Source organism: Myxocyprinus asiaticus, chromosome 21 (assembly GCF_019703515.2).
Source record: "Myxocyprinus asiaticus isolate MX2 ecotype Aquarium Trade chromosome 21, UBuf_Myxa_2, whole genome shotgun sequence".
NCBI lineage: Eukaryota > Metazoa > Chordata > Actinopteri > Cypriniformes > Catostomidae > Myxocyprinus > Myxocyprinus asiaticus.
The window spans coordinates 27844724-27862861 of record NC_059364.1 but is presented as its reverse complement, the minus strand read 5'-3'; the positions used below and the strand labels follow the sequence as shown (position 1 = coordinate 27862861).

General features: G+C 42.6%; 1 protein-coding gene across 2 annotated transcripts in view; it reads left to right on the top strand.

Moving 5' to 3' along the window:
* Positions 1-18138, top strand: part of atrnl1a (attractin-like 1a) — a 398015-nt gene that overhangs the window by 329559 nt on the left and 50318 nt on the right. The window contains exon 29 of one of the 2 annotated variants that reach the window (XR_007892410.1): positions 2050-2088. Coding sequence is in view for 1 of the 2 variants with exons in the window: in XM_051648603.1 (XP_051504563.1) it covers positions 2050-2151 (102 nt within the window). In the remaining variant the exon portion in view is untranslated. Of the gene's footprint in view, positions 1-2049; positions 2152-18138 lie in introns of those variants that run through there. The other variant, XM_051648603.1, reaches the window with a different exon arrangement.

Genomic DNA, 18138 nt, shown 5'->3' with positions numbered 1-18138 from the left:
TATAAAAAAATGCTTCTGTCACTGTCAAATGGACAAAACTAACAAATCATGCAGTTATTTTGAAATAATTATCTATTAGATTAACTCAAACCAAACAATGGTGTTTGTTTGTCTGTTTTTTATTTCTTTGTCTGTTTTTAGCTCAACTGGTACTGGCAAAATGTATTGCTTGAATGCAAGTCACTTTGTATGAAAGTGTTTGCCAAATCCATAGTATAAATGTACACTGGTGCTTTTTTTCAGTTGGGACAAAGGCCAGTCTTTATCCAATACACACACATTCACACATACAACCACTGTGTGTCAGACGAACATTGTTTACAGCATGTGGAGGTTAATTATGCATTTTATGGGCCATTTAAAGGCTCTGACGAGAGATGCCACAGTGTCCTTCTAACCTTCTGAAGGACTTGTCAGGGAACATAAACCATGCTCTTCTAGTGAGTTTCTTTGTCTCTTGGCCATGACACACACATTCACACATAAATGGCCCAGACTTGTTTTAACAATCATCACTGTGACTGGACTATTAATCAACTCACAGCACCCTGCCACCCTTCACCTTGACTGCCTCACATAGTCTAATATGTCTGTCCTCCTGCCACAGACAAGAGAAACTGGCAGTGATACCCACTAATTATAACAAACACATCAAACACTGTGCTTGTAGTGTTTGAGTGACAATTAGCATTGATACACCAGAGATATTTTGATATGAAAGTGCCATTACCAGCAAATGATGCAAATTAAAAGTAATAAGACTATTGACTTGGCCTGACAAAAAAAAAAAAAAAAAAAAAAACTGTTCAACATCATGAGCCCAACATTGAATTTGGAAAAGTTTTTGGGAATGTGTTGGGTTCTGCGCCTATATGCTTATTGATGGAACAAGACATTTATTGGACACACTTACATTGCAGAACAGTTTATCAGAGCTGTGGCTCAGACACCATGGGATATCAGTGTGCATACTAAAGACAGAACTGAAACTGAGTGAACTGAGTTTTGTTCTTTGTTGTTTTACATACAGGTGTCTGTCCTCAAGCTAACCAATTAAAGACAGAGATAACATCTGGATTGTAATTATAAAAAGTCAGGATTCTGCATTAATCACATGTTAGTTCTGTTTTATAAGAGATGTGATCAAGGTTTATGTTTAAATTAATGCTTGAAAGTCTTATAAATTGTGCCTACATATGAATTTCTTTACAAATCAAAATTTTCAATGTTGAATTTTTTTTTTAAAAGCATCCCAGGTGGATACCTAATAAAAGTGGTTGGGGAAATGACCTGTGTGCAGAGCTTTATAGGCAAAGAGTGTCTACTTTGAAGAAGCTACATTTTTAGATTTGTATTTGTTTTAAATTTTTGGTCACTGTATAATGCTCATTTCAGTCATGACTACTCTTGGAAATATTTTGCTTGTTAATGTGGGTATGACATTTTCATAGGATATTGGTCTTTGCGGACTAGATCTTATATGCTGCTGCTGCTTCTCCTGCTGTGTAGCAAGTACATAGGCTTACTATTGCTAGAACATACACAGATATACTAAGTTACTGCTGCACAAATAAGCATAAATATAATCCCATGTAGCAGATCTAGACAGGTGAAGCTGGAGAGGTGGAGGGTTTCAGAGAAAACTCTCACAGTGTGCTGCAGTGAACCGGCTTACTGACAAACTGAGCAAATTTAAATGTTAGGCAAAGAGAGAGTATGTAAGGCTATACGATTACACGTCAGGACATATCAGCTTACACCATGTGAGCCGATTGGCTTGAAATATCGCATGTGAGTGAGTTGATTGGCTACAAGATAACAAGTTTAAAGAACCTATCAGCTTGCACTATACAGAGTTGCATGCCTGATGATGACTTTACTATTATTCTAAAATGTGGTAAATATTAAGAATATTTAGAAAGTTATGGTGGGAAATGTGACTGTTTTAACTTGTGTTCATTGGTATGTTCAGTTTGTGTGTTTCAGTAAGCATATCTGAAGTCAAGTGTCTGCACTTCTTTTCATATCTTTTTCTCTCTTTTTCTTCAGCAAATAATGCGAGAGCGCCAGCAGATGGCCAGCCGTCCGTTTGCCTCTGTTACTGTGGCACTTGAGACACCTGAGGAAGAGCTTTTGGAAGGCCATGTTGAGGTGGGTAACAGATCTTTGTATTCAAGTCCTGAGCTGCATCAGAATTTGTATACTGTGAGAGTATGTACTGAATTTGATAAAGACGTACTTCTCAGCCATTAATTAAGTACATTCATTAGGTATGCAGGTGAATGTGAAAACATCCCTGGACAGACTTAATATGGGAACGTGGACATTGTCCTGTGACCCTAATGTATGACATAGTAACAACAACCACAAAAATAATTTACTCAAACAATTACAATTTAACCATTAGGAACCTCCATGGGATATATTGCAATTATAGTTGAAATAGCCACCTGACTGTTTTTTAATTTTTTTTTTTTTTTTTTTTTTTTTTGGGTCAGTCTATCTCAAGTGGTCCAATGCAGGTTGCTTGACCATTTAAAAATTATTATTTTTTTTTTCTGAGTGATTACCTCTATGTATTGGTATTTCAAAACCACCAGTTTTTTATTTTTATTTTACTTGGTTTAACCACGACGGCCATCTTTGTGTCATGGCACATGACAAATATTGGTTATTCAGCTGTTTACGGAAACCTCAGTATCTCAGTACCTCAGTGCTTCCAAATTAGGACAGCACATCTTCTTTAACGTTGTTACATCTGTACACCAACTTTCATTGATGTAAAAGCATGTTCCACCGCCTCTCGTTTTCCCCGTTAATTCCGCGATGAGATCCGCTCTGAATAGCTGAAAGCCCGGCAGATGTAACGCACTGTCCGGAATGGCTTCACTCAGCCAGGTTTCTGTGAAGCACAAGGCAGCAGAGGTTGAAAAGTCCTTGTTTGTGGGGGTGAGGAGATGTAATTCGTCCATTTTGTTAGGAAGAGAGCGGAGATTCGTAAGATGAATACTCGGCAGTGCTGTTCGAAAACCACGCCGACGGAGCTTGACCAGCGCGCCTGCTTGTCTCCCTTGCCTGCGTCTCTTGAACAACACAGCCGCGCCTCCGACTAAACTGTCCAGAAAAATGTCGGAATATTCAAAAACCGGGAAAAGATTGTCTGGTATATGCTGTCGAATGTTCAGCAGTTTGTCTCTGGTAAAACTGACTGGAAAAAGATTACTAATCACAGGACAAACAAACAAAAACAACAAAACAATAGGAGCGCTCCACACAGAGGCGGCCATCCACGGCGCCATCATGATGATCAATACATGAAATGTATGTGGAGTTTAAAAATCAGCACCCAGAGTTAAAGATAGAGAGATCAAAATTTTGTGTACTGAGGCCAGAATGGTGTGTGCTTGCAGGAGCATCTGGAACTCACACTGCTGTGTCTGCACACAACATCAGAATATCAAGCTGATGGTTGAGTCAGCAAAGCTAAAACTGGACTACAAGGACCTGCTGTAACTTCTAGTCTGTGACATAAACTGTTATGACTGCATGCTCAACAATGTGACCAGTGTCCAGGTATAGATGCCTTACTGCAGATGCTTGAAGAGTCAGACAAAGATGACACACTTCCTGATAACATCAACTTTAAGTAGTGGGTTATGACTGACAGATTAGATATGATCACTGTTCATCTCCCTAGGGATGAATTCTCTGTTTCTCTGGCTGAAAAACTCAATACATTAAAGGCTGGTTGAGGACATCAGCATAGAAAACTGTGATGTGTTTATAAAATTCTTCCACCCACCTTGAACATCATTCAAAATGTCTACTGAGGACAAAGTGTGGGTTCCCATGAACATTGTTCTCAGAAAACTGACACCTGCCGAATTGACTACTGCCACTGGATTCTCCCACAACATTTCAGAGAGATGAGTGAGGAAATCTCACAGCTTCTAATAAAACATATACATGTAAACATGTAAAATACTGTTCATTTTGTTATTTGTTATACTTATGTTACATTGGTTCATTTCTCAAAATGCATGAATAAAGTAGGCTTTTCACCAGATTTCTACTAGCCCTAGCTCTGTAACCAGTGGAATCTCAAACTCAAAAGAATGCTACTACATAAGACTTATTTCTGTGAAAATTTCAGGTTTCTGTCTGGTCCCCCACCAGAGATATTCAATCCGAAAGTGAGGGGATTTTTTTTTTTAAATTGCACTTTCTTGCCCCCATAAAAAAATAAAAAATAAATAATAATAAGAGAAATCTCAAACCTGAAATGTTCTGCATGCACACTATACTTACCTAGGAACCCCCCAAAAAAATTAAGACTGAGACTCAACTCTTCCCATTATAAATTGACCCTAAAAGTAGCACTTTGAGCAATCTTGAACGTTACATTAGGACTTAATCTAAGTCTGAGGAACAAGAATGTGCAAAATGTTTATATATGTGCATGACCTTGTAATGTGCTCTAGGGATCAGTTTTTGTTCCAAAAAGTTAGGACCATCCTGAGCCCAGATATTGAGATATTGCGGTTTCCGTAAACAGCGGTATAACCGAAATTTGTTGTATGCCATGACACAAAGATGGCCGTCGTGGTTAAACCAAGTAAAATAAAAATAAAAAATTGGTGGTTTTTCCACACCAATACATAGAGGTTATCACTAAAAAGTTTTTGGGAAAATTAAAAATGGTCAGGCAACCAACTTTACAATTATTGGACCACTTGAGAAGGACTGACTTTTCTTTTTTTCTTTCTTTCTTTTTTTTTCAGCATTTTGAGTATGACATCTCCTCAGTTCTCATTGCATTATGGAACAGTAAAGTGTCCAATGTATGCATACTTCAAAAACTCAGCAGATGCTGGGTATTTTTCACCTACAATTTTAAGAATACTGACGATTCAGACCTACTCATTTGACAGTGCTTTTGGCATATGATATAGTCAGGAAGTAGGCATATTTGGAAGCTGAGATGGTCTCTGAACAAGCTCTGGAAGTGCAATGTGTCCCACCATTCTTAGTCACTTGATTGTCATCTGCTGACTATATTTGTCTGCATGCTTCTAGTAGCAGTAAATGTAATGAATTCTTGGCTTTCTGGATATGCTGTTGTTTTGTTTGTATATTGCTTCCAAAAATTTGGTCTTAAAATACTATTGATATGCTGATATAATAGTCGCATCACTTTTTACACAGTCCCTGTTACAGTCTCTTTTAAGAGAAGAGGGTGAACACATAGTAAATTGCAGCTATTACCTAATTTGGATGAAAACAATCAACATCTGTTGTAACAGTGTAGAAGCCATTTAGCATAATTGCATAATATGTGGGTGAATATTCTCACTTGTTAAGCAGCAAGGCCAAAGAACAGGGCCATCATCACATTTCATGCCTAAGTTGGTTGGTAAGCACAGGCTTTGAATGGATGCTTTCATCGGCCCCTAGCATTTCTCTCAGATTGACTATTGCAATTAAAGTGGAAATGTCCAACTACTTTCTACTGAGATTTTGTGGAATATTGGTCATTTTGGACTATTCTTCATTACATTTCTTTTCAGACAGTTACATTTTTTTGGTAGATTTTAAAACGAAAGTCGAAGTGATGTGAAAAGATCACTTCACATCAATTTTAAACAGTGATTATTTGACATCTACTTTTCAGAAAATCAGTTTTTAGCATAAGATAACTCATGTTGAATAAACTCATCCCTTCAGTGTGATTAATTTGACCTCATATAACCAAAGTGATAGAAGTTATGTCTCCATAACATCAACTGAATCAATTTGAGTTGTCATTTTGTACATACTGATTGTGCTTCAGATGATATGTGCTGAGATCTCCTCTTTAAATTGGTCCTGTTAGAGCTGTAAGCTCATCTACTGTATATCCATCTCAGGCTTTTTATGTTACAGTTCTGTCTACTCTCATTTGTTTCAAAGAGGCACACTTTTTAAAGAGCAAGAAAAAAACGTCATGGTTACTGGTGTAACCTCCGTTCCCTGATGGAGGGAAAGAGACGTTGGTGTCGATGTAGTGACACTAGGGGTCACTCTTGCGAGCCCGAGACACCTCTGGTCTTTGATAAAAGGCCAATGAAAATTGGCGAGTGGTATTTGCATGCCACTCCCCCGGACATACGGGTATAAAAGGAGCTGGTATGCAACCACTCATTCAGATTTTCTCTTCGGAGCCGAACGGTCATGCTCATTGAGCTGAATACTACTGTTCATTCACCTCTGCTGGATCTGATGGCGCATTACAGCGGCTTCTCCCCCCTCTGCACTGGTGCTCTGCAGAGAACGCCCCTGGGCGCTTCAGCAGAAAAACTAGAGAGTATATTTTCTGAAAGAGCATTTTTCTCCTCTAAAAGAGTATATATTTCTCTAAAAGAGCGCATACACGGAACGTCTTTTTAAAGACGCGTCTTTTTAAAGATGCTTTTTATGTTGTGTTATTCCTGGTTGTGCTCGTTATCTCTCGCCTTCTAACGGTCACGATCACTGTCTTTCGTGTCTGGGCACTGCTCACGCGGAGACAGCGTTCGTGGATGGTCATGTTCTCATTGCGAGAATATGTCCATGGCAACGTTGCGGTCGCGGCTCGCCTTCGTAAGAAAGCAAGCCACCCCAGAGGCTCCCGCCTCGGTCCTTTTACCCACGGGTATGAGGCCAGCGCGGCTAGCACTGGGGGCTATTTGGGGACCCCAATGGGACCGCCTCCGCTGGGTATCCCCCCGCGGACCTCCCATTCCCCAGCATGCTCGTCTGCCCCGATCGGACTTCCAGGTGAGTCCACCGGCTCATCTCACGGCGAGTTCGTCCTCTTATTCGGAGCCCGCGAAAGTGATGAGCTCTTGAGCACAGCATCGGAGAGCGGGCTCGTCCAGTCGGAAGCCTCAGCTGGGCTCCTCCCTTCGGGGTCGATTGCCCAGTCACAGGCTGACGCGGAGATGATGACATGCTTTCCCGGGCAGCCACGAGAGTTGGTTAGAGTGGATTTCACCGCTCTTCCCTGAACCCTCGCGGCTCGGTGATTGGTTCCTGGGCTCAAGGCGCCGCTCAAAGCCACGCCCCACCCCCGTTCTTTTCTTCCCGGAAGTGCATGAAGAGCTGACAAGGTCGCGGGAGGCACTTTTTACTGCCCGGTCCCGATCTTTTCAGCTTCCCCGCCCTCACTACCCTCGATGGTGGGGTGGCCAAGGGCTATTCGGCAATCCCCCGGTGGATAAAGGCGCTCGCGGTGCACCTATGCCCGCAGAGCGCCACCACCTGGTGTGGGTGCCCAAAGCCCCCATCCAAGGCCTGTAGGTTTATGTCGTCTCTGTCGGCCAAGGCCTACGGTGCCGCTGGACAAGCCGCCTCCGCCCTGCACGCCATGGCTCTCCTGCAAGTCCGCCAAGGTGCTAAAGGAACTGCACGTGGGTAGTTCCGCCCTGGGATTGATGCAGGAACTGCGCTTGGCGACCGACCTTGCTCTCCAAGCGATGGAGGTCACGGCGCGGTCTCCCGGGCAGACGATGGCCACACTAGTGGTCCAGGAGCGCCACCTTTGGCTCAACCTGGTCGAGATGTGTGAGGCCGACAAGACACGATTCCTTGCTGCCCCCATTTCCCAGGCGGGCCTATTCGGCGACACCATCGAGGACTTTGCCCAGCAGTTCTCAATGGTAGAGCAGTAGATGGATGCTAGCTGGCATATCCTGCCCCGGCGTGGCTCAAGATCCCGCACCCCGTCTACTCATCACCAAGGGCGTCCCCCTGCGGTGACTGCACCGGCTCCGCCGCAGCCCGCCTCTTCGGCCCAGCCCCGGCTTGGAGCCCACCGCAGGAAGCAGACGCCACCCATCTCACGGCCGCCCAGAACCCGTGAAAGGCTTCAAAGCGCCCTTGAGACGGGCGACCCAGGGACAACGAAACCCGCTGCTCTGGAGCTGGTAAGCAGATCTTCATCTTTTTGTTACCTTTAGCATTTAAGTGCGCTGCATGCCCAAGTGCTGCAGTACTCAAGAGCTCAGCAAGAGCGGTTTCCTTGTTCCCTGGGTCACGTATCCGGTGTGTACGGTCGTCATCACGACCACCGTCCACCACTCCATTTGGCAGGTTTGGCGCTCCAGCGGCGGTCTCCCGCCCCTGAGCGCCCAGCTGTGGCACAAATCCACCCCCGATGTGACAGTCTCCACGGGTCATGAGGACAGGCCTCTTCCTCCCCTGTCCCAGGCTGTTCCGGGGGTGGTCACAAGGAGCCAGGTAAGTGCTTCGATGTCCTTAGACTCAGCACGGCCACGACGTGGTGTGGCACCTCGAGCTCCGCCCCGCCGCGAGGCCCCACCTGCCGGTACATCCGATGACGTTGTCCCTTTGGTCCCCCTTGCGCGGAATTTGGATGCATGGCTTGCGCTTTCCAATCCGTCACGAGGGCTGGTCCGGACCGTCCGACTCGGCTGCGCGATTCACTTCACTGAGCATCCGCTCAGGTTCAGCGGTGTCCACTTCACCTTGGTGAAAGACGAATACGCTGCTACCTTGCACGGAGATCGCTACCCTCCTACGGAAGGGCGCGATAGAACCTGTCCCTCCAGCCGAGATGAAGAAGGGGTTTTTTCAGCCCCTACTTCATCGTACCGAAAAAAGGCGGTGGGTTGAGGCCAATCTTGGACCTGTGAGTTCTGAACTAGGCTTTACACAGACTCCCGTTCAAGATGCTGACGTGAAAACGCATTCTGGCTAGCGTCCGTCATCAAGATTGGTTTGTGGCGGTAGATCTGAAGGATGCATACTTCCACGCCTTGATCCTTCCTCGACACAGACCCTTCCTGCGGTTCGCGTGCGAGGGTCAGGCATATCAGTACAAAGTCCTCCCTTTCGGCCTGTCCCTGTCTCCTCGCATCTTTACTAAGGTCGCCGAGGCCGCCCTTGCCCCGTTAAGGAAGGTGGGCATTCGCGTTCTCAACTATCTCGACAACTGGCTAATCCTAGCTCACTCTCGAGACGTGTTGTGCGCACACAGGGAACTGGTGCTCTCACACCTCAGCCGACTAGGGCTTCCGGTCAACTGGGAAAAGAGAAAGCTCCTCCCGGTTCAGAGCATCTCTTTTCTCGGTTTCCTTGACGGCGCGCTTTACGAGCGAGCGCACCCAGTCGGTGCTGGCCTATTTGAAGGCGTTCAAACAGGGAACAGCGGTTCCACTGAAACTTCTTCAGAGGCTCCTGGGGCATATGGCATCCTCGGAGGTGGCCACCCCGCTCGGGTTGATGCATATGAGGCCGCTTCAGCACTGGCTCCAGACTCGAGTCCCGAGATGGCCATGGCGCCACGGGACACACCGCGTGGCCATCACGTTGGTCTGTCACCGTCTTTTCAGCCCTTGGACCAACCTCTCGTTCCTACGGGCAGGTGTTCCTCTAGAACTGGTCCCCAGGCGCGTCGTGGTCACGACAGACACCTCCAAAATGGGCTGGGGCGCCGTTTGCAATGGGCACGCAGCCGCCGGCCTCTGGACGGGTCCGCGACTGCATTGGCACATCAACTGCCTCGAGTTGTTGGATATTCTGCTCGCCCTGCGGAGGTTTCGGCCGTTGATCCAGGGCAAGCACGTGTTGGTTCAGACAGACAACACGACAACGGTAGCATATGTCAACCGCCAAGGTGGTTTGCGCTCTCGTTGTATGTCACAACTCGCCTGCCGTCTCCTCCTCTGGAGCCAGCAGCACCTCAAGTCGCTGCAAGCCACTCACATCCCAGGCAACCTCAACACTACGGCGGATGCGCTGTCACAACAGGTTACCCTCAGGGGAGAGTGGAGACTCCACCTTCAGGTGGTCCAGCTGATTTGGGGTCGATTCGACAGGCACAGGTGCACCTATTTGCCTCCCAAGAATCCTCCCCACTGCCCACTCTGGTACGCCCTGACCGAGGCCTCCCTCGGCATAGACACGCTGGCACACAGCTGGCCCCCTGGCATTCGCAAATATGCGTTTCCCCAGTGAGCCTGCTTGCACAGACCCTGTGCAAGGTCTAGGAGGACGAGGAGCAGGTCGTCCTGGTAGCACCCTACTGGCCCGCCCAGACGTGGTGCTCGGACCTCATACTCCTCGCGACAGCTCCCCCCTGGCAAATTCCCCTGAGGGAGGACCTTCTTTCTCAGGGAAGGGGCACCATCCAGCACCTGCGCCCAGACCTCTGGAATCTCCATGTCTGGCCCCTGGACGGGACGCGGAAGACCTAAGCTGTCTCCCACCTGCGACGATAGACACGATCACTCAGGCTAGGGCTAGGGCTCCCTCAATGCCTTTTAAGTGGCGTCTGTTCGCTAAGTGGTGTTCTTCCCATTGGGAAGCAAATACCACTCGCCAATTTTCATTGGCCTTTTATCAAAGACCAGAGGTGTCTCGGGCTCCCAAGAGTGACCCCTAGTGTCACTACATCAACACCAACGTCGAGTGAGTGACAGATGGGGAACCATCTGCAAGCATTGAGAAGTCAAACAAATGTTTGGCAGTCTGTTATTTATTTGGAAGGCTCCTTTATCTCGCAGCACATACATCTGCAGTGTGCCGTCATGTAGGAGTGTGTTGGAAAAGAGCTCTGGAAACATGTATGGAAATCTGGATGTGCTTTTAAAATACGCCTAAACCTCATAAACTTTTCAAAATTTCTGCAGAATAACTTGTCTTACCAGATAACTGGTAATTGATAGTATAGCAGTGAGTGCTTAAAGCATGCTAGATCTGCTGTTGTCAATATCTGGACTGGAGTGTGTGAGAAACTTTCACAGTTGTTGTCACTGTCACCTCTTCAACTCTTTAGATGCAAACAAAACTTTAAACATATTCTGCAGTGCAACGGTTTCTCTGATGAATGTTTCTGACTCTAAGATTCTTTCATGAACGTTGCTCTTTTTACCTCTAACTTTGTTCCATTGTTCTCTGCCTTACAGTTTTTTTCACACACTCGTCTTTGTGTTGCCCTATGATGTGGAGAGGCCTGTGTGTTATCTTTCTTGCTAGGCAATCTTGCAGTTGAACTGTCTTTTTGTGAGTTTTTGCAGACAACCAGTTATCCTTTCTGCCTTGCTAAATATGCAGTCAGTCACGGAGTGAAAAGCTGGAGTGAAAGTTAATTGTGTTAGCAATCCTGACCACAGAGTTTGACTCAAGATTAGTGGTCTCATTTATCAAGAGATGTGTAAAGTAATTGTAAATGTGAACATACAACAAATTCCTAAATGTTTACATATATGTACATTTTCTAGTCAGTTTCTGCCTTTAGGAATACTGATTTGTTTCCTTCCTTTCAAATTAGCAATGCACCAATGAATTGGCCAAACACTAGTATTGGCCAACAAAAGCAATTATCTGCATTATCAGACATTGGCCGATTGTTTAAAAACAGCTGATGATCAAAGCAGATTATTTCCTATCAATTAAAAGTGTGTGGAAAAATGCATCGGACAATTAGTCTACAACTCTTACTTTGAATTAGGTGACAATGATAGCAGAATTGCAGTTATTCAAGCTTCATCATTCAGAATTCAGTTAATGTGAGTTATGAACATTTGAAAAAATAATAATAATAAATTTACCAAGGTCATGTGAGCCTGATGCGATTTGTGTTTTTTGTTTCAGTGTTTTGTTTATAACTGAAACCAGTTACTCTGAAACATGGCCAGCATGTAGAGATACAGAGAATAAAGTTATTATTAAAAAGTTCTATCAAGTATCAATGTTTTGAAACAAGGTAGCATAAAACAGCAGAACCACCAAACTAGTGCTATTGGCTGATATTGTTAATACATTTTGTTTACATTTTTTTATTTAAAAAATAAATAAATAATAATAATTGTATCGGTGCAACACTTTTTTAAACGTAATATAAATCCATGGAATTTAGGATCAAATCTGATTGTACCGATGCATTTTATAAATGAGGGCCCAGGACTCATTTCATATGAAACAGCAGCTCAAGCACCTGATATCAGAGCTAACCTTATTTAGCTGAAGTAAAAAAATGGTATTTGCAAACAATTGTTTTAAACCTCAGCTCAGTGATTGCTAACTGTTTGATCGAGAGAGACTTAAATCTTTGAGTCTTAAATTATTTATTGGTTTTATGGAAGTGTTCCATAGTGGGATTTAATGACATGCAAGAAATAACATGCAGGTAAATCATGTGTTACTACAGTATTTGCCATTGTGTTAACATCTGATTGCAGCAGCCTCCATGTCCTTGCTGCATTATAAAACAAGAGGTGAGTCATTAGCATAAATCTTCACATCAGCGTCCATATAACGTCTATACAACATAATAAAGCTGATGAGGCTGCAGCCAAGAGCACCTGCACAATGGCAAAAATCTTGCTTTGTGTGTGGAGTGATCGATAACAGGCTAGTGTTTTTGTAACACTGGGAAAAATGAATCAATTTCTTATTTTATGTTTTAATGCCCTGTATTTACTTTCAGTGGCTGGTGGGATGTGCAGTGTGGTGTGAAGATAAAGACTACTGTATTTATAACACTTAGGGAGCAGTTTGACCGGGCAAAGAAGACCTTTTCTTACACAAATGCACATAGAAACAAATCCATGCACATTCACTGATTTTGAAATATTAGAACATATTTAGCATCTAAAACAGGTGCTTTTGTAATCACAGCTGGGGGAAGTGGCGTAACGCAAATCTCTGGTCCACCGTGACCCATGAGATGGAGTATCACCTATAAATTGTTACATCTTGCATGAGAGTTTGTATCGGGAAATCAATAGTATGGCTGATGGAGACAGTGATGTTATTTTAGGCAATTTATCCCTTCAATACTGTTCTATTTATTTTGCCTTTTCTGTGATCCGCTGAAAAGTTTTCTGTTCATACTTCCAGATTTCTGTCATTTAGTAACTGTACATTTTGAAATAATCAATACTCAATTTTTGACCTTGACATAAATGAGAGGGAAGTGATCCTACGACAAAAAATTCTAGAATGGAGCTCCATTCTCAATCAACATTTGAGCATGTGATACATTATTTCCTGTGAATGTGATTCCTGTACATATAGTCGGCAACATGTCTGAGAGGTTGGTTTAACATGAGGAAAACGAATTCCAGTCACCTTAGTTACCCATTTATTTCAGTGGTGAAAATTAAAGAAATATGCAATTGAGTAAACACAGTAAACACTTTTTTGTTTGTTTTTTTTTTTTTTTCACTTTTTGTTGGTAAAGCTTATTTTTTTGCCAGCCAATTAAATAAAAGCTAGACAAAGACTGCTATGAATACAAGACAAGAGACTCATGTGAAATCACACATGTGTTTGTGTGCAAAAACATAGGCCTTGTGTTGCAAGCAATAATATGAAAGAATCTTTGAGAAGGAATTTATTACTGTTGAAAACCATCAATAGGAAGCAGAGCAATGAAAGGTTCTCAACTAATAACTGCACAACTGCTATCATAACTTGCATCCAGCCCCCAAGTGTCTACTAGGTGGTAATGAACTGAGAACACATCCTTGGACAAGCTAGATGTAGATTGCTGGATAGTGATAGGAGTTCCTTTAGCCCTATATCCTTTTGAAAGAAAAGGTACAATCTTGATAAGATGTAAAATGTTAGTGTAAGTGCTTGTTTACCCTTTCAAACTTTTCTCTTTAATTCTAAAATACACAAAGACAAAACATATGTATGTTTGATGAGATTCATAATGTTATAATCAATTTATTTCACTCCGGGCATTCAGATTGTGGAGATGCAACTGCACCCTGGGATTATACATTGCAAACTTAGGGTCTATTCAATTTAGGTATTGTTAGATTTTGGATCTAAGAATGATTCATCACTCTCCAAACAGCCTCACTTCAATATTAGTTCATTACTTAAGGTAACTGCTTGGCTTCAGTTAAATGTTGCACTCTGGCCAGCTCTTCTATTGATGTTAGGAAGCTGAGAGTGGTGGGAGCAATCAGAGAGTAGACAACAGTAGTCCAGAGAGCAGGAACTCAAACATCTGTTCCTTGAGCTGTCTATCTCTGGACTACTCTTATCAAAACAATCTCAGCTATTCATATACACAGTGGCACAGTGTTCCCTGTCTATTTCTCTTCTCTCTCTCTTTTTCTCTCTGTCTTTTCTAACTCATCAGGTGACAGCAGTGTTTGACATTAAAGAGCTTTGACACTCAATAAGCCATGTTTTCTTTGTCCTTGCAGACAGATTTTCAGTCTCCAGTTAATTCCAAATACGGAGAAAGATCGCTGTCTTGATGAACAGCACACATAGTTCCTTTTTATGTTAAAATACTTTGCCTATCACAGTTTAATATGCAGAAGCCATTTGTAGGTTTACTTTCTGAAAAGTGTAAACGCTTTGGCTCTTTGACACTTTCAAAACATTGCTCTATGTGTTTGAGAGGTCTGACTTGTCAAAGTCTGGCTAGAAAATTGTGTGATTTTTGGGACGGGACTACCTGTTTGGGCAAACAATGGAAGACTGTTGAGTGTCTGGGAAACTTGTTTGGAAGCAATCATTTTTGCCATTTTGGCTATTGCCGATAGTGGCACAGAAATTACACACTTCATCTTTAAACAGTTGTATGGAAAAACCAATGATATCAACAAGACACACACAGATTCATCTCTTTGCTCTTTCCCAGTCATTGTTCAAAGGTTTTGGACACTTTAATCAAAGCTAATCCTACGCAGTGCTTTGAGCAAGCTCAACATAATACTTAGCTCTGGTGTTCTAATGTATGTCTTGTCAGGGTGCTGGTGTCTGTCACATCTCATCTCTGTCCAAAACACCTCCCAGATCGATGATCCATGAAGGGTTTTTATGAGATGCTCATAAATCCTACAGCTGCCCCAGAGCTTAACTGCGCTCAGAGCAATGCTAAGCTTTAGTTCATGGCGGGGTTACATGTAGAGATTTTTACTGTTCCATAGTCAGAGGGAAATTGGGCATTGTAATATTTAACACTGTATTTATATTTTCCCTGGAATGGCCCATGGTGGGACATTAAGACCAGGGATTTCAAACCAGGGGTACACCTACCCCACAAAAAGTTAGATTTTGCATTGTTAAATCTAGAATTACATAATGAATCACAAATAATCTCTCACACATCTGTCTTGACAACAATACAACACCAGATAAAATTGTCCCAGAACTGTTAAAATCTGAAAGACAAACTCTTGCCTCATTAAATTGAGTGGTTTGTTAAAAAGCAGTTTAAAAGTGAATCAGTAGGCCCTTTCACACATACAGCCTTTTCCGGTAAATTAACAGCATTTTTCTGTTTAGAGGTCATGTGTGAACAGGACCTGTTGGAAAATACCAGTAAATTAGCAGTTTCCCAGAATGAGAACTTGCGTTTCTGTTTTGATGGTTTATGTGAACAAAGCCGTAAGATTAACGGTTCGAGCAGGTACAAGGTGTTTTCAAGTGTGATAGTGGCTATTGTTATAATGTCGACTTCTATAATATTGATGATATGCAAAATTATATCCAGTAAGATATAAGTTAAAAGGAACACATTTCTGGCCACATTTGGTGTCGATGAAGAGATCCTCAAGACCTAATGGTGGGGATGTGGGGATATACAAGATTAGGAAATACTGAGTAACTTCATATTTATTTGAACAAATCTGACAACTGTCTGCTGAACTCAGTTAAAGGCAGAATAGCTCAATCTGCCTCTTGACCTGAAGTTGATCCTTGTCTCCATCTCACTTAACCCTTATTTCTGGTTTAGCAAATATCAATTTCCTTGTTGACTTCAACAAACCTCACAATCCTGCTTAACTAATCTTTAGCCTGAACCTTGACCTTAGTCCTTCATGTTCCCTTGGGGTAAAGGTGCCCTTGGAGAACATTTCACCTCAAGAAACACCAACCAACCACCATCTGGCTTCTTTTCAGTCAAGCCTGTTATCGATGTGAAAAGGCAGTGCTCGGAAAGTGCATTCACGGATAACAGACTATGATCCATATTAAAGGTATTGTAAGCGATTTTCTTCATGGAAAGCTATGCAAAAAAGATTCCTACTTGCCTGAAAGATATTAATGAAGTACAGTAGGTTTCATGAGATATCTCAGCAGTCTCTCTGACAGCTTTAGACTCTGTAAACAGCCAACAAAAATGTGTCCGTGGAGCGCAGTTTCTGATGCTTTCAACCTGTCAATAATTTTTCACGTTCTCATAGTATTGTAGTTGCAGCTAATTATTAAGGCTTAATGCCATTTTTATGCCATGTTGCTCATAAAGCTATTTGTTGTCAATTGAGGGCGCTATTTTGCTGCTGTTGTTTTTAACAACCGTTTCTGCACAATGTCGGTCTCAATAAAGCTCATTTGGTATCTTTGGAGTGCAGAACTTTTGAAAGAGGGGCCGTGGCAAATCCAACGGCTCAGTTTCGTGGAAGTAGAATGGCTAAAATATATTACAGCACCTTTAACCATATTATTAATTAGCCCTTTTTCTTCCTTCTCTTCTTTGCTTCCCCTTAGCAGTTTTGCTGCTCTGGGAAATATTTGACTTTGTCCTGTCTCATGTTCTGCTGATCCTGCATCTTATTGGAAAACAGACATTTCTCTGCGGCACAAGCCAGATAGATCAAAACCAGATGTTCTTTAGGGCTGCTGAAAACTGACAGGTGAAACTAAATAGTCTCTTTGTCTGTTGTCTCTCCGGCGCAGCAGGTTAACAAGTCAACATATGCTTGTACAAGGTGGCAGAAGATTTTTCACAATAAGTATTTCACAATAATGACAAGGAGAAAGGGATGTCAGTTGCATATTTACGAAACAGATTTTCTGTACTCTTAAAAGGATGATGGAAAAACTTGGCATGCATGTCTGTTTAAAAGGTATAAGAAAGCATTTTACCCTTCATCGGAAGGAAAAAGTTATGCTTCACTGGTCACACTGATCTTTGATAAATATTATATATATATATATATAAAAGATATATTCAGACATTTTTGAACACTTTAATAATTTCAAAATTAAAATGAATGATTTTCATTGCATTAGAAACAAAATAACAAGGCAAATGGCATCTGCAAACACATGGTGCTAGAATTTTTTCTCTGAAATAACTTTTCTTAGCCTTTTTTTTTATTACAAGTAATTTTAAATGCATTTCTGTAGTCAGTTCCCCTCATTAACTATAGATATGTTCCACTAACTAAATAATTTCCAAATAATTTCATCTTCATCTTGGTCAGTATATCTGTTGTTTTATAGTTTAAAATTTAAGACTTCTTGCTGTCCAATGTTTCGCTTAACATGTGTGCTTGTGCAATCTTTCTTTAAAATAGATGTTACATGATTTTAAATTTTGTGATGTAATGCAAAGACAATTTTTTAAAAATGTATCTTAAGTGTCGAAATAGTTTTTGAGGCCACTGTATTTCACAGGCCGTCAAAAATTCCCATCAATGTTAGATTTTGGTTACCGACAAGCTTTGTCCATCAGTGCTGTACATTTGGATTCAAAGTTTTATTAGCTGTTCTGCTAATATTAGTTAAAGAGAGTCTGGGAAAGAACCATTAGCCGATGACACTGGTTCAATAGTCCTGTAGTCCAGGGGTCATTAACCTGTTATTAATCAATCCATTAATGGTCTAATATAACTCTGTGTTTTGACTCTACCAGAAATCTCTCTGCCCAGATAAAGATAAGAGTGGGTATCATAGCCCTCTCACGCAAAACACTCAAATGCCTGTGTGATGATTAGTCGAGCTAATCAGTCGAGGAGAGGGATAAGGGCAGCTGGATGCGGCAGTTCGGGAGAGAGAGAGCCACACGCAGCTGCCGTGTGTGCGTTTGTGTTTTGTGTCTTTTTATTTAAGTTTACATTAAATAATACTTTGTCTGTTCAGCCGGTTCCCACCTCCTCCTTGCCCGTCCTCATACTGTTACATTGGTGTCAAAACCCGGGAAGGAGGAGGGATGTGCTGTCGTGGAGTCTTCGCCACTGCCGTCTCTCCTCGGCTGATAAGCCCGATTGGGGGCCAGGCGTGAGTAGTCACGGCCCAACCCCGCCCTCCTCCTCTTCACAGCCTAATTGCAGTGGATGAGGTCAGTGTGTGTAATCTTGTGTAATTACTGAGTATGCACACATATGGTTGATGGAAGTG